Genomic DNA, 14,968 nt, shown 5'->3' with positions numbered 1-14,968 from the left:
TGAAAACCAGGCATCTCCAGGTTCAGGCACGCTAACTGACAAGGGGAAGCATCACACACGTGAGAAGTCTCAATTGATCTAAGTTCTTGAAGCTGGTAGAACAGTGCTGCAGGAAGAACCAGCAGCAGATATCATCCTAGCAGATGGTTCTGCTGTGGTCAATACCCTAAAACCATGGAAAAGAGGAGCTACCTTTGATTGCTATGCAGAGGGTGTGTTTCTTCCTACAGTGCAGGCATACTGTAGAAAGTAAAAGAGATGTGATATAGTTTTTGATGTTTACTTGTAGGACAGTCTGAAAGCAGAGACTAGGTGTCGCTGGGGCCAAGGAGAAGGGCCACAGGAAGCAACATGACTGCTAAAAGTTTCTTAACAGATTCTAGCAGACAAGGTGGCAAGACTCAGCACAGAGAACACAATTATTGTAACAAAAAGGAGAACAGACCTTAAGCACCCAAAATATCTGCAAAGGTGATTTGGTTCCTTGTTCACAAGAAGAGGCCAACAATCGCATATTCGTTCATGCCAAAAATGCAGTAGCATGGGGTTGCAAGGATGTTTTGACCAAAGCAAATGACACAGACATTGTTATCATTGCCATATCAATTCTGCCATCACTGAAGGAGCTTGTCCTTCAGCCCATGTGGGTTTCTCTTGGAAGCAATGGTGGTTCCTCATTTGGGGAAGAAGAGGGGGTGTCTCCCCCTCCTTGCCAGCCCCACCTTTTTCCCCCATCCCCCCATTCCCTCACCTAGAGGCGCTCTTATCCCTGGACTTCCAGGCCAAAGTCCAGGGCCTCCACAGCCTCTGCCCCCCCCAATCCTCTTTAGTCTGTCCCAGGTGGTGTGGTTGCCTGGCCAGGCATGATGATGCTTAATTTGCATGGGAGGGGGACCCTCCAAAGGTCTTTAGGTCCAGGCTCCAAAATTACCTAGGTGCACCTCTGCTCTCACCAAACATACTATCTCTTCCTCTTTGTCTTTCTCTGTGTCTGTCTTGCTTGAATATTACTCTTGCATTTCCATTGCTTGCCAGTATGGCCCTGGCTGTCTTTTAAAAAAAAATATAAATTCCTTTGTAAAGCCATTTTCTCTCTCTTAGGGTGTTCAGTGGGATCCCTTGCCCCCAAATGAAATAATTACCATACTTAGTCACTATCCAAATTGCATCTTTAGTACCCCAGCACCAATCAGGATCTGCTTTTATTTTATTTTATTTCCCTAAGGGTGGGCAGTGGCTAGCCCTGCCCGCAACCAATCATAAGTCAGAATAGGTTACAGGCACCTATTCTGATCAATAGCCAGCAAACAAGGTCAGCCCAGTCATCTAATTTCCCAGAGTCACCCCGCCACTTCAGTTGATCTAATTATCCAAGTCTTGCATGGGGTGAGGAGGGGGAGCAATGGAGGCAATGCTGATAGAAGAAGGGATGGAACTACTGGAGAGAAGAGGCATGCGGACTTTAGAAAGCGAGAGAGGGCATTGCTACTTTCCACACTGACACAACCACTCTAAGGACAGAATTCCTTAACTCACAGCCAACCAAAAGGCAAATTTAGCACTAAATAGCCAGTTTCCAAGTGCTGGTTTGAATGATGGAGATTTTGTTGAGACAAGTAAACAACTTTACAGACGGCGAAAACCATGGGCTGGTTCTTCTCAACTTAGGGTTAGACCTGTCTACTATTTTTTCCCCTTTTCTAAATATTTTGCTTTTCTAGCTCACACATTTGCACTAATGAATTGTTTCTATAATCAGATTTCATCTCCAGTCCATAAGCTTGTTTACCCGGTTTCACCATATGCATCGTTTTATGGCCATCTTCTAAACCCTGAACAAATGTTTGAGATGTTCCAGCAGCAGTTATCTGACCCTCTCTTTTATTGTTGTGAGGCCAGACTAACTATTGGCTAGCAAGTACATCACTGAACTATTAATTAAATAAGCAATTTTGAGGGGTACAATAACAATTCAGGGATGTCACAGTATTTTCTTTCAACCCCTTCCCAAACCGCATGCCAAGAGCAAATGTTCAAAAGCGCACACTATGTTCTGAAGTCAAGGATTAATTGCAAGTCTTACTCTCTTTCTTAGCAGCCAATCCACCTGGCTGCAGTGGAGCAAGAGGGGAGAGAGCATGGTTCACTCCAGAGCCAGTGCCAGGGGCTAGCATAAATAGGCAGCTGCCAAGGGCCGCTGCTGATCCCTGAGACCACCTCCGTGCCCATCGCTTTCTCATGGTGGTGGTGAAGCAACTTTGTTGGAGCCAATGCAGATAGGAGGGGCTTGTGGAGGCCAGTTTACCAAGGGCCGGACCATTTGCTTCCAGCCTTCACGGCAGAACTCTCTCTCTTCACTTGCCATTCCACCTGGTGATTATGTTTCATCTATGTACAGCACCTAGAACATTTTAGTTTATAAATAATAAAAAGATGAGGAGGAGCCATAGCTCAGTGGTAAAGTACATGCTTTGCAGGCAGAAGGGCCAAAGTTCAAACTTCCGTATATCCAATTTCCACGGGCAAAGACCACATCCTAAAACCATAGAGAGCTGCTGCCAATCACGGTAGACAACACTGTGCTAGACAGATCAAGAGTCTGACTTCAGATGTATGTTCAAGAACTGTCCCAAGAATCCCAAAGATCAGACCCAGTGTGGTACAGACCACAGGTTATATCAGGTGAAGGTTGGGTAGCAGGCTTTTAAGCCTACCTGACTCACAGACTCAGTCAAGAAGAAGGTATTGTCTCCACAACATTGAGTTTCATGTGTGCAAAATGACACATCAAAGGAATCATGGTGTTCTAGACCAAGGCATCCTCCTCCATTTTTTCATGGAGAGAACAGACCACACTTTAGAATAGTAAGGACCCTGTACACCAAAACCAGGGGTTCCCAACCTGTGGTACTGCAGATGCTGCTGAACTACAACTCCCATCATCCCCAGCTGCAAATTATTGTGGCCGGGGATGATGGGAGTTATAGTTCAGCAACATCTGCAGTACCACAGGTTGGGAACCCCTGCCCAACTATTAATTCCCAAACCTGTAGTTAATGATTTCCCATAGAGGAGACTGCCCTCTGCATAATTAATTGTTCTGGTCTTTCCTCCCACTCTGCCTCTGGTGGAGAAGGAGAATTCTGCTTATTTTTGTCATGTATGTCCTGCCTTTAGGCACACCACATATGCAATATAACTGGATAATTAAATCACTCCTGAGGTAGAGATACAACAGAATTGCCCATTGTCTGAGAGATCTGCCTGATGCATCTCTGCAAGAGTCATTGTTCCAAGTTTGCCTCCTTCCAGTCAAGAAGTAACCTGTAACACTGATTCCTGCAGAAATACAGAATGAGGCTGTTCTCATGAGCAGCCAAACCTGCTCATGCAGATCCATGCAGATCCCAGCGGCACGGCAACAAACCCGTCTACGGAGCCCGCCAGTTAGCCAAGATTAAGGGTGTGAGTGTGCCCTTAACTCGGGCTAACTGCTCGTGTGCAAGCACTGGCTGCTCCCAGCTGGCACTGGCACAGGATGCACCATGCACTTGCATGGTGCATTGTGAGATTTCCAGGGGCCAGGACAACATGTCCTGATCCCTGCATCTCTGCACTGCCTGGGGCAGCACTGGACTATGGGGGTGCGCAATCCATGTGTGCAGCAACACCTGGTAATTGTCTACGGAGAAGGTAAGGTTATTATGGGTGTGCATGATGCGTGTGCACTAATAACAGTGGCGCACCCACCACTTCTGGTATAATGCTGACCAGGATGGCAAGAGGGTATACAGCTGCCCCACGACAGTGGTTTTGGAATCAGTGCTGGAGGGGGGATATGGCGGGGGAGGTGAGGGCACCCTCCCCACTGCTTAAAGCAACCCTTCCCCATCACCCAGGTGTGCACAGAACCGGTTCCATGCACATTCCTAAAAGTTATGCAGCCTTCCTCCCCACTGGCCCGCCCAGTCGTGTGAATGGGCCCAGTCTGTGCTCCACTAAGTACATGTAAATTTGATTCACATATTCAAAAAGAAAACCATATTGTGCTTGTCAGAGTGTGGAGTGCCTATAATTTTAATTCCAAATAAAAGCATCTCCGCTACCAGAAATTTCATAAACATTGCTTGAAGCTGAGGAACATACATCCCCCGGACCTAGATAACTCTGTCTTGCCCAATCATGGAAATACCACCACTGCAGTCTCAGCTGAGGGGGTCAAGCTGGTTACTCATGAAATTCGTTTCCAAAGCATCCATCTGGGGAAAGTGCTGGGTGCATTAAAACCAATGGAGCAGTAGGTGTTTGAAACATTTAAGTCTGTGTTCTTTTTGTTAATTTGCTAAGATGCTTTAACACCATAATATTATTCAACTGGGACAAATGCATACACTACCTACAATGACACCTCTTGACTCCTGTTTCTGCTATGGTCAAGACAACCATGTTGTGTCCTTAACTTGTTAGCAAAAACCCTCCCCGAGTTCCAAGATAGGGATACAATCCAAAAAATACTTTCAGATGTTCCAGCCGCTTACCTTTCCTCCACGGAGCACTGATTGTGAATGATTGGTGCCAGCTGAACATCCTGGATGGACTAAACATCTGGCCAAAAGAAGAGCAGGCCCATGCATTAGAGTTCTTCATTGGTATATAGGAATGCTGGTGCCCTTCGGAATCATGCAGCTAGTTGGCATAACATACTGGAGTTTCCTGAGGTTCACGTCAAGAGAGTAGTGGCACGAGGGAGGACGTAAAATCCCATTCAATTATGTTATCTTCCCAAAGAGGATGAGCAAAAGAAGACGCTCGCATGTTTTGTTTTCTCACCTCACTCCCAAAACAATGAAAGCAGGAGTCTTTGCTCAGGGGAGAATGAATCCTGACTCCACCAGCAGCCCCCACCTCCAGAGGACTGTTCTCTCAGCACAGCAGCGATTGAATTGCAAGTGGGCACAAAGCCAGCCGTGACTTTAAAAGGGAGCAGCCCTCTGGAATGCATCCCCCTTGGCTGATAAGCCAAAGATGACTGGAGGAGTTTGAACTACCTCAGCAGCTATTAAAGCGCCCTCCTGAGAAAAGAAGATGCCAATGCAATTGCTGAAGAATATCTGCGTTGGTGGTTGGTTTGTTTTTTTAAATCTCAGTAAAGCTTACAAGTGGGAGAAAACGGAGTGGAATGTTAGTTTTTCTTGCTTGCTTGGACAAAGATATCACTGATCTCTGGTTTCACTTTATGATCCTATTGAGCTTAGAAAGAGTAGGGGACATGATTCAGAGGATGCCCAGGACACAGCTCTATGGCAGGGGTGCCACGGGGGTGGGCGTTTTCCAGCATTTACATTTCTACATGACTATTAACAAAAACAAGCCTTAGGGCCGTCTTACAACAAATCAGATCAATAAAATATAAAATCATAGCGATACCATTCCACATAGAAACATGCCTGGAATCAAGCAAGCTTGCCCTTCCTTTTCTGGATTCAATAGCAGGAAGGAACTGCTGTGAGCTTCCCACCCATCCTCTTCCCTTCCAGTTCCACATCAGGTTGAGGAAAGGAGTTGCTGATAAGAACCTGGGCATGTGGAGGAACTAAAAGATGCCTGGAAGAATAGGAGCTCATTCATTTTGTTTCCCTGGCACCAGAGTTCTTCCAAGATCCCAGTCTATAGGGTTTCATTCCATAATAGAAGAGCCAGTGTGGTGTAGTGGTTAGAGTGCTGGACTAGGACCGGGGAGACCCGAGTTCAAATCTCCATTCAGCCATAAAACTAGCTGGGTGACTCTGGGCCAGTCACTTCTCTCTCAGCCTAACCTACTTCACAGGGTTGTTGTGAAAGAGAAACTCAAGTATGTAGTACACCGCTCTGGGCTCCTTGGAGGAAGAGCAGGATATAAATGTAATAATAATAATAATAATAATAATAAGTCTAGTCCAACTAGAAGAGGTTATTTAAAAAGAATGTACCAAATTAGGAAAAAAATACTATGGGACTTCCAAATCAGACATCACCAAGACCTGGCAATGGCTTAAGAATGGCAACTTGAAGAAAGAAACAGAGGGTTTAATACTGGCTGCACAAGAACAGGCACTAAGAACAAATGCAATAAGAGCAAAAGTTGAAAAATCCACAACAAACAGCAAGTGCCGCCTTTGTAAAGAAGCAGATGAAACAGTGGACCACCTAATCAGTTGTTGTAAAAAGATTGCACAGACTGACTACAAACAAAGGCATGACAAAGTAGCAGGGATGATACACTGGAACATCTGCAAAAAATACAAGCTACCTGTAGCCAAACATTGGTGGGACCATAAAACTGAAAAAGTTGAAGAAAATGAAGATGTAAAAATATTATGGGACTTCCGACTACAAACAGACAAACATCTGCCACACAATACACCAGATATAACTGTAGTCGAGAAGAAAGAAAAACAAGTCAAAATAATCGACATAGCAATACCAGGGGACAGCAGAATAGAAGAAAAAGAAATAGAAAAAAATCACAAAATACAAAGATCTACAAATTGAAATTGAAAGGCTGTAGCAGAAAAAGACCAAAATAATACCAGTGGTAATTGGCGCCCTGGGTGCAGTTCCAAAAGACCTTGAAGAGCACCTCAACACCATAGGGACCACAGAAATCACCATCAGCCAATTACAAAAAGCAACTTTACTGGGAACAGCCTATATTCTGCGACAATATCTATAACAACAACAACATTGACAATAAAATTCAGCCATCCCAGGTCCTTGGGAAGGACTCGATGTCTGGATAAAACAAACCAGTCAATAACACCTGTCTGACTGTGTAAATAAATAAATAATAATAAAAAGAGCCACACCAGCAGCTGCATATTTCACCAGTTATACTTTGCAATTTTTGCTGCAACCAAAACTACTGGAAATTTCAGAATGGCAGGAAGAATGGAGGACCCAGATTTAGGGTCAAACAATTATTTGGGGCGGGGGGTTCTGAAGGGAAATAAGTCCTTCACTCATTTATTACACTTAATCAACTCTTTGTATTGGTCACTACTGTACCCATTTTATAGATAAAGAATTGAGAGAAAAGGTTACCCACAGTCTCCCAGTGAGCTCCTGTCTTGAGCCTATACCACCAGAGCCTAATATTCTTTTTAGTGAACTACATCACTAATCAATCCAGAACAAATCAATGCAGAATTTTCACTCAAGGCACAAAATACCAGGCTCAAACTATCATACTTCAGACACATTATGCGAAGACCCAGCTCCCTTGTGAGAAGTCCATAATTCTTTGAAAATTTGAAGGAAAGAGAAGAAGAAGATGACCAGCAGCAAGGTGGATGGACTTGTTTACGACAGCAATGAATGCACCACTGAATGCACCACTTTAACCTTAAAGGCCAAGTTGAAGACAGATCATCCTGGAGAGAATCTATCTATGTGGTCACTAAGAGTTGACACTGACTTGATGGCAATCAATCAATCAAACAAAAAATCAAACATCACCTTACTGACAGCAACATCCAAAGTGAGCTATGGAATTGGAATCTAACTGGAACTAACTCCTCCTGCTGCCTGCATACCCGTGTGTTTAAGCAGTAACAAGTGCTTACTGATCAAAAGTAACACTCCATGAATGACTGGATCTGTGTCTTAAACACCAATTCTAAAGTGCTGTCCCAGCAACACGAGTCTAACATCTGGACATCACAGCTTGTGAGACTCTATGTTCCATCCCCCCCAAACATTTAATTCTTTTTTGCCCAGTATGTGCCTGTTAAGGCAGGTGGAAGGACCGTTCCTATCCTATTTTGTCTATGTCTGATAGAAGGTATTGGTCCCCATGATCATCTAGAGCACAGGCTGGAGAATTTCAGGGCAAATCAGATGTTCTGGCCATTTTTAAATTTTCCATTGAATTATTATATGCTGTGTCAGTCAGGGATGGTCAGACTCAATTTAACCTCCTTCCTGGCTCAATGTTCAAGCAACTCATTTTAAAAGAACATCAAAACTATAAGCTTTCCGGATGCGGAGTTTTATTGTGGCAGGAAATTTGATAAATGGGAGTCACTAGAAGCAGTCACTTCTAGATCCCAGCCTATGTAAATTATAGAAGCAGAAGCAGTCCACACAGACTGCTTCTATTTCCGCTTTTATCCCACTTTGTTCCATCCACATTGGATGCTTTTGTATTGAAAAGCTGAGGGTTACATCTCCTCGCCCATCACTATCCTCTTCTCTCGCCCATCACTATCCATCCTCTTTTGAATCCCTTATCCATTTCCCCTCCCATTACATGCACATCACTCCTTCATTCTTATCCCTCAATAATACTTTGTGTGCATGTGTGGTACCTGAAGATCATCGGGGCATATGATTTTTATGTTAATGTTTTTCAGTTTTTAAGAGTACTGTATTTGCACTCTTCCAAGCACTGGATAGCTTCTGCTGCAGCCACACCATAGGGAATACACAGCACATTTTGAGGGGTGCATGTTAGAGGTTGTTGATTTTTACCCACAATAGGTAAAACAGCAGAGCACTAAGGAATGAGCACACACTCCAGTTACAGAGTAGGTAGCAGAGGATGGTTTGGATATTGCAGCTATTTGGAGAAAACACATGGAGATCCTTGTGTGACTAAACACTAAACATTTATTGGTTAAATACACTTAGATAGAAAAGACCTATATCTAACCTAAAGGACTACATAATGGATAGGTAAGGAGAGAGCGAGTGAGATGTTTCCATCTGCTCTCTAGGAGGAAAGGAAGGATTGTGACTCAGAACAGGAAGTGCTGCAGAGTCAGTTCAGGGGTCATAGAGTAGGGACAGATAGGGAGACCCTGACTGACTGTCTCTACTCCCAATGCCCCTAGTGGTAATTAGGACAGTTGGTGCAAAAGGTTGATGCACTGGAAGTTCATCTCCAACACCCCTTCTCATCGCCTGTCGCACTTGGTCACGACTCCCATCTTCTCACGAAGCATCTGGAATCTGTCTCTGGATAATGGCTTAGTTAATCCATCTGCCAGCATCTCTTCTGTGGGGCAGTACCTCAGCTGGACCACCCCCTTTTCTTGCAAGTCCCGAACATAGTGGTACTTTATGGGAATATGCTTAGTTCGAGATTTCATCTTCTCCATTTGGGAAATCTGGATACAACTTTGGTTGTCCTCAAACATCACTGTGGGCTTTGGTTCCTCAATGCCAAAGTCAGATAGTAGTTGGTGTATCCATACTGCTTCCCTGCACGCTTCACTTGCTGAAACATACTCCGCTTCTGTGGATGATTGCGCGACAAGTGACCGCTTGCGGCTACTCCAAGTTATGGCTCCATCTCCATACAGGAAGAAGTGTCCACTTGTGGACTTGTGGTCTGTTCTGTCCTCGCCCCAGTCTGCATCCACATATCCCACGAGTTTGGGATTGCTGTTTGCTGGAATCTCCAATACATAATGTGCAGAACCTTTCAGGTACCTTCCCAGTCTTTTGACCGCTATCCAGTCCTTGTTCATTGGCACACTCACTTTTCTGCTCAGGATTCCCACTGCTGAGGCAATGTCTGACCTTGTCACTGTGGCTATGTACAAAAGTTTTCCAATTGCCTTTCTATATTGATTGTTGGCTGGTAAAGGCTGGCTGTCCTCATCTTGCTTCCAGAAATCAGCATTCATTGGTGTGCTGACTTCATTGGCATCTGTCAGTCCCAGGCATTCTAGAAGATCTTTTATCTTCTGGTTTTGGTTGAGAAGGAATGTCTCATTCTCTTCTCTTTCTGTTTGGATGCCAAGGTAATATGAGATGCTTCTGAGTTCTTTCACCTCTATTTCCTTGCTCAGATGTTGTACAATTTCATGACTTTCTTGCCTTTCCTCATTTGCAAGAATCAAATCATCAACGTAAGTCAGAATGTGAGTCCATCTATGGTCTCTGAGTCTAGAATATAGGCAGGGGTCAGCTTTTCCTTGCGTGAACCCCTCCTTAAGTAGTAATTGATTCAGTTTTTCATTCCATGCTCTGGCTGCCTGCTTTAAGCCATAGATGCTCTTTTGCAGTTTGCACACTAGCCCCTTCTTTCCAGGTTCCTCAAAGCCTGGTGGTTGTTGCATGTAGATGTCTTCTTTGATTTCCCCATGTAAGAAGGCAGTCTTTATATCCAGGTGTTCAACTTGTATCCCTTTGGCTGCTGCCACACTGAGCAATGTTCTAATTGACATGTGTTTCACGACTGGTGCAAAAGTCTCATCATGGTCCTGACCATAGATTTGGGAGTATCCTTTGGCTACTAGTCTGGCTTTGTAGCGCTGTACATCCCCTTCTGCACCCTGCTTGACTTTGAAGACCCATTTGCATCCCACAGTCTTTCTTCCAGCGGGTAGTTCCACAAGTCCCCAAGTCTCATTTTTGTGCAAGGAATCAATTTCTTCCATTGCTGCCTTTCTCCACTTCCCAGCTTCATCAGCTGGCAACCTTTCTATATCTTGCCATGTAGTGGGTACTTGCATCTCTCCTCCTTTAGCCATGAGTGAGAGTCTGTTAGGTGGAACCCCTTTGTTATGCCTCTGTGAGCGCCTCAGTTCGGGTTCTGGTTGTGCAGCCCCTTCTGAATCTGGCACTGATTTCTCGGTTAGTTCCCTCATTTGGGAGTCAGTTTCAAAGTTTAGGCTTCAGTGGCCCAATTTTCTGTGCCATGAGAAATCACAATTTTTGTGTTGGCAACTCCTTGCCACATTTGCTTGTGCAGTAGCACAGACTGCTTCAAAAAGTCCATCATCCCGCATGTGGGCAGTCATGATTAACTCATCACCTTTAGAGATGTAGCATGCTTCACTTTCAAAAATTGAAATTTTTTGAGTCCATGCCCTTCTTGAGTCCATGCCCAATTGAAATTGAGTCCATGCCCAATTGACTTGCATCTCTGGCACGAAAAGTGCATCATTCATCTTAACCTCATAAGCTTCAGCAGCAGAGCCACAAAGTATCTTTGCTGTCCCCCTTGCCAGCCATGCTTAGCTTCCTTGAATCTGCTAGGGTCACAACAGATCTGTGGCTTTTATCGAGTTCGATAAATAGACTGGGATCACAGATTATATTCTGGGATGCACCTGAGCCCAGGATGAAAGTATGACCCTTCCTTGGCTCTTTTAAGGCAATGTAGCTTTTGGCATTACTACTCAGCTCTGCTTCTGATTTCTCCAGACTGGACCCTGACTGACTGACTGACTGACTTCAGTGTGTGACAACATGGGGAATACAGACACTTCAAAATACAAGCAACAAAAAGATAATAAGCAATTAAACACAAAATGAAGGATTAATCTTCACCCTTCACACACACCCTTTTAAAAAATTATGCAGTATTTGCACTAATACACCTTTGCACAAGTCAGTAAACTCACTTCAGTTGCTCAACATCCTTCTATAGCTGTAACATCTCTGGGTTGTTTTTTGGGGTGCTGCAGCTTTAGCTCTGGGATTTTCCTTGGTCACCTATATATACATATATATTTATGTATATATTTATCTTTTAATGCAGTATTTGCACTAATATACCTTTACACAAGCCAGTGGAGATGTTACCACTGTAGAAGGTGGAAGGTTGAACAACTGAAGTGGGTTTGCTGGCTTGTGCAAAGGTGTATTAGTGCAAATACTGCATGAAACTGCAGTATTGTGAAACTTTCACATATGGACATACCACTGCAGTCCTTTTTCCTGTGGCACAGTCTGCTTCTGGCCAACTAGCAAACTTGCTTGTGGTTTCCTTCACACTCCTTAAAAAAAAAATTAAGTCACATTTGTACTTAACTATGTTTGCACAACTCCACAAACATTCCACCAGACTGATTCCTTGGACATGCACAAAGCCCTGTATGATACATTGTGCACAGCACTTTTCCTTCCATGTGTTCCCATAGTTTCCTCTACCACTCTTAGCCATTCTTACCACTCTTTGCAATTCCAGTTGTAGTTTGCTACCACACTTTGAGATTCCTGGTTCCTCTGTATAGAGTAAATCCGTTGTCAGTTGACCCTGGCATTGATTCCTTGTTATAGCTGCCACTTTGCATTTTAAAATTTTATTAGTTTTTACAATATCTTAACAATCCAATTACATTTAATTAAGTAAATATCGACTTCCTGCTTACCAGTCTGCGCGGTTCATGTTAGCTATACATATAAACCATTGCCATAGTAATTCAAAATACATATACTCCACATTGCAAACTCAATTTTACCCTACCCAACCTGCTGTTATTACTAAATTTCAAACCCTGCCGAAAGGTCCATATTAGAAAAATAGTTCTTTAAGTAAAGTAAGAATGGTTCCCAATCTTCTTTGAAACATTCCAAGTTTTCATCCCGTATAAGTGCTGTAAGTTTTGCCATCTCAGTGTATTCCAAAATTTTTATTAACCAGTCTTCTTTTGAGGGCATTTTATTGTCTTTCCATTTCTGTGCATATACTATTCTAGCCACTGTGGTTGCATACATAAAAAATGTTAAGTTTCTTCTGGAGAACTCTCCTTGAGTTATTCCCAGCAGGAAGGATTCTGGCCTCTTCGGAAATGTCATTAAAAAAAATTTCTTTAGGTCATTATATATCATATCCCAAAAGGCCTTTGCCTTCCAGCATGACCACCACATATGGAAAAAAAGTTCCTTCACATTGTCCACATTTCCAACATTTGTTTGAAACATTTTTATACATTAATGCTATTTTTTTCGGTGTCAAATACCACGTGTACATCATCTTATAATAATTTTCATTTAAAGAATAACATGCAGTGAACTTTAAATCAGTTTTCCATAATTTTTCCCAAGCTACCATATCTATATTATGACCCACATCTTGAGCCCATTTTATCATAGTCGTTTTAACCACTTCATCTCGTCTCCTCCAAAAGCAACAACTTATACATCTTAGAGACTCATTTTTCATCATTTTCACACAACTCCTTCTCGAATCTCGAATCTCGACATTTGATCCTTGATCTTGTAAATTTCGTTTAGCTGATGATACTGAAACCAGTTACTAACTAAATGTTGTACTTCAATCAAATTTTTTAATTTACAGCCCTTCTCTTGAAAACATAACAAGTCCCTATAGGTACCCCATTCAGATTGCATATTTGTCTTTTTACGTGCCAAAGCTTCAGTCGGGGACACCCATAATGGAGTTTTAGATTCCAGCCATTTTTTGTATTTTACCCACACTCCAATTAGACTCCTTCTTACATAGTGATTAAGAAAATCTTTATGCACTTTGGTTTTATCATACCACAGATATGAATGCCATCCAAACCTTCTGTCGAATCTTTCCAGATCAAGTATTCTGGGATTTCTTAATGTTATCCATTCTGGATAGCTGCCACTTTAAACAACTGTCCAGACTCTGTTTCTTTATCTGGAAATGTGACTATGCATTCCACAGCACATCCTAAAAAATATTTTTGCTCACACCTGACACGGACATGGTTTCCAAGTGACACAAGCAAGATCTGACTCAACATGGTTCTTTGGAGTGAAACACAGTAATAGGACCGGCTGGCTGGTTAGAAGGCAGCTGACTCCACACCTGAGCAACAACCACAGCTTTATAGGGCCAGATGGACCCCTATTGTTTTTCTGCTGCAATGTAGCATCACTGCTACAAATAACTGGATGGTGATAATGTAGCAACCAGCCCAGCAAGAATAAGCTGCCACAGCAGTTCTCTTTACTTACAAGTTGATACAGAGAGTATGGAACCTTGGACTCACTTCAGAGTTTCCAGGTTGAGGTACTTAGTTAAATGATAAATAAATAAATAAATAAATAAATTTAGCTGCCCCATAATAATTGTTCTCTGGGCATCTCACAAAGTGAAAAAATAAAACAACAATAGAATAAAACATACAATTAAAAACAATAGAATAAACAAAAACTACAATAAAATACATGTAAAAACAAAGCAAAAACACTTCTAAACAGCCAGGGTGAACAAAAAGGTCTTCACCTGGCATCTGAAAGAACATAATGATGCCTAACTGGGGAAGCATTCCTATAAATGGGATGTCATTGCCTAAAAGGCCTTCTTCCTAGTAGCCACCTACCTCACCTCATTTAGCAGGGGCACAAGTGTCCCAAGGAACAGAGCCTCTGAAGGAGACCTTGAGGTAGTTTAAGGATGATGGAATCCAATGGGATCTTCCCTAGACCTGCCTCTCACAGATATTTAGCTGAGGGGGCACAGGGACCTACCCTCCTTGCCCCAGCCAAAACTAGTCAATTTTGGGGTGGTGACTCAGTCAGGCCTTCCTCAGCACATCTTTGGTCAGTTGTCTTTTTGACTGATCATCCTGTTCTTTTTTGCATCCAGTTTGATTTGTAAGAGCTTGTTCTCTGTCTTCTGAAAGGGATAGTGAGGCCATTCCAGCCTGTTAAGGGTTTGTATAATATTGGGCAGATTTAAATTCTCAGACATTATTCTCATGTTTCTCCATCACAGCCCTCTGTTTTTTGCATCCAGCTTTATTTTTAAGGGCTTGTTCCAGCCATTCCATTGCAGTTTTGGCTGGGAATTGATTAATAATATTTTACTAATGAATAAATTACATTCCTAAACTATTGTTCACATTTGTATTTAACACATCCCACTGTTAACATTTGGCAAAGAAATTATTTATGAAATGTCAGCTCCAGGCTGCTCTATGAAGAGACTGATAAAAGTATAATACTGTAAAGATTACAAGCCTAAAACATTGTTCTCAAGTTTCTCTAACACACCCTGCTGTTTTGGGGTCCAGTTTGATTTAAGGGTTCATTCTGTCCTGTTCTGGTTTTTACATAATTCCCTTGAATTTATGACATGAACTTTATTAAACAAATTTTATTTTTGTAAAAACAAGACAAAATATAATTAGAGAAAACACAAACAAATTTAAAAAGTGCGAGCAAATACAGAAAAGTAACACACACACACCCGCACGCC

General features: G+C 42.6%; 1 protein-coding gene across 3 annotated transcripts in view; it reads right to left on the bottom strand.

The window, feature by feature from the left end:
• LOC128349904 (uncharacterized) overlaps window positions 1-5,467 on the bottom strand; it is an 81,162-nt gene extending 75,695 nt beyond the window's left edge. Inside the window, exon 1 of one of the 3 annotated variants that reach the window (XM_053307196.1) lies at window positions 5,428-5,467. In XM_053307196.1, the coding sequence (XP_053163171.1) occupies window positions 5,428-5,437 (10 nt within the window). In that variant the 5' untranslated portion in view covers window positions 5,438-5,467. Of the gene's footprint in view, window positions 1-4,538; window positions 5,037-5,427 lie in introns of those variants that run through there. The other 2 variants (XM_053307197.1, XM_053307194.1) reach the window with 2 other exon arrangements.
• Between the last annotated feature and the right edge of the window lie 9,501 nt (window positions 5,468-14,968).

This window comes from Hemicordylus capensis, chromosome 3, assembly GCF_027244095.1.
Source record: "Hemicordylus capensis ecotype Gifberg chromosome 3, rHemCap1.1.pri, whole genome shotgun sequence".
NCBI lineage: Eukaryota > Metazoa > Chordata > Lepidosauria > Squamata > Cordylidae > Hemicordylus > Hemicordylus capensis.
This window is presented reverse-complemented; position numbering and strand designations above follow the sequence as displayed.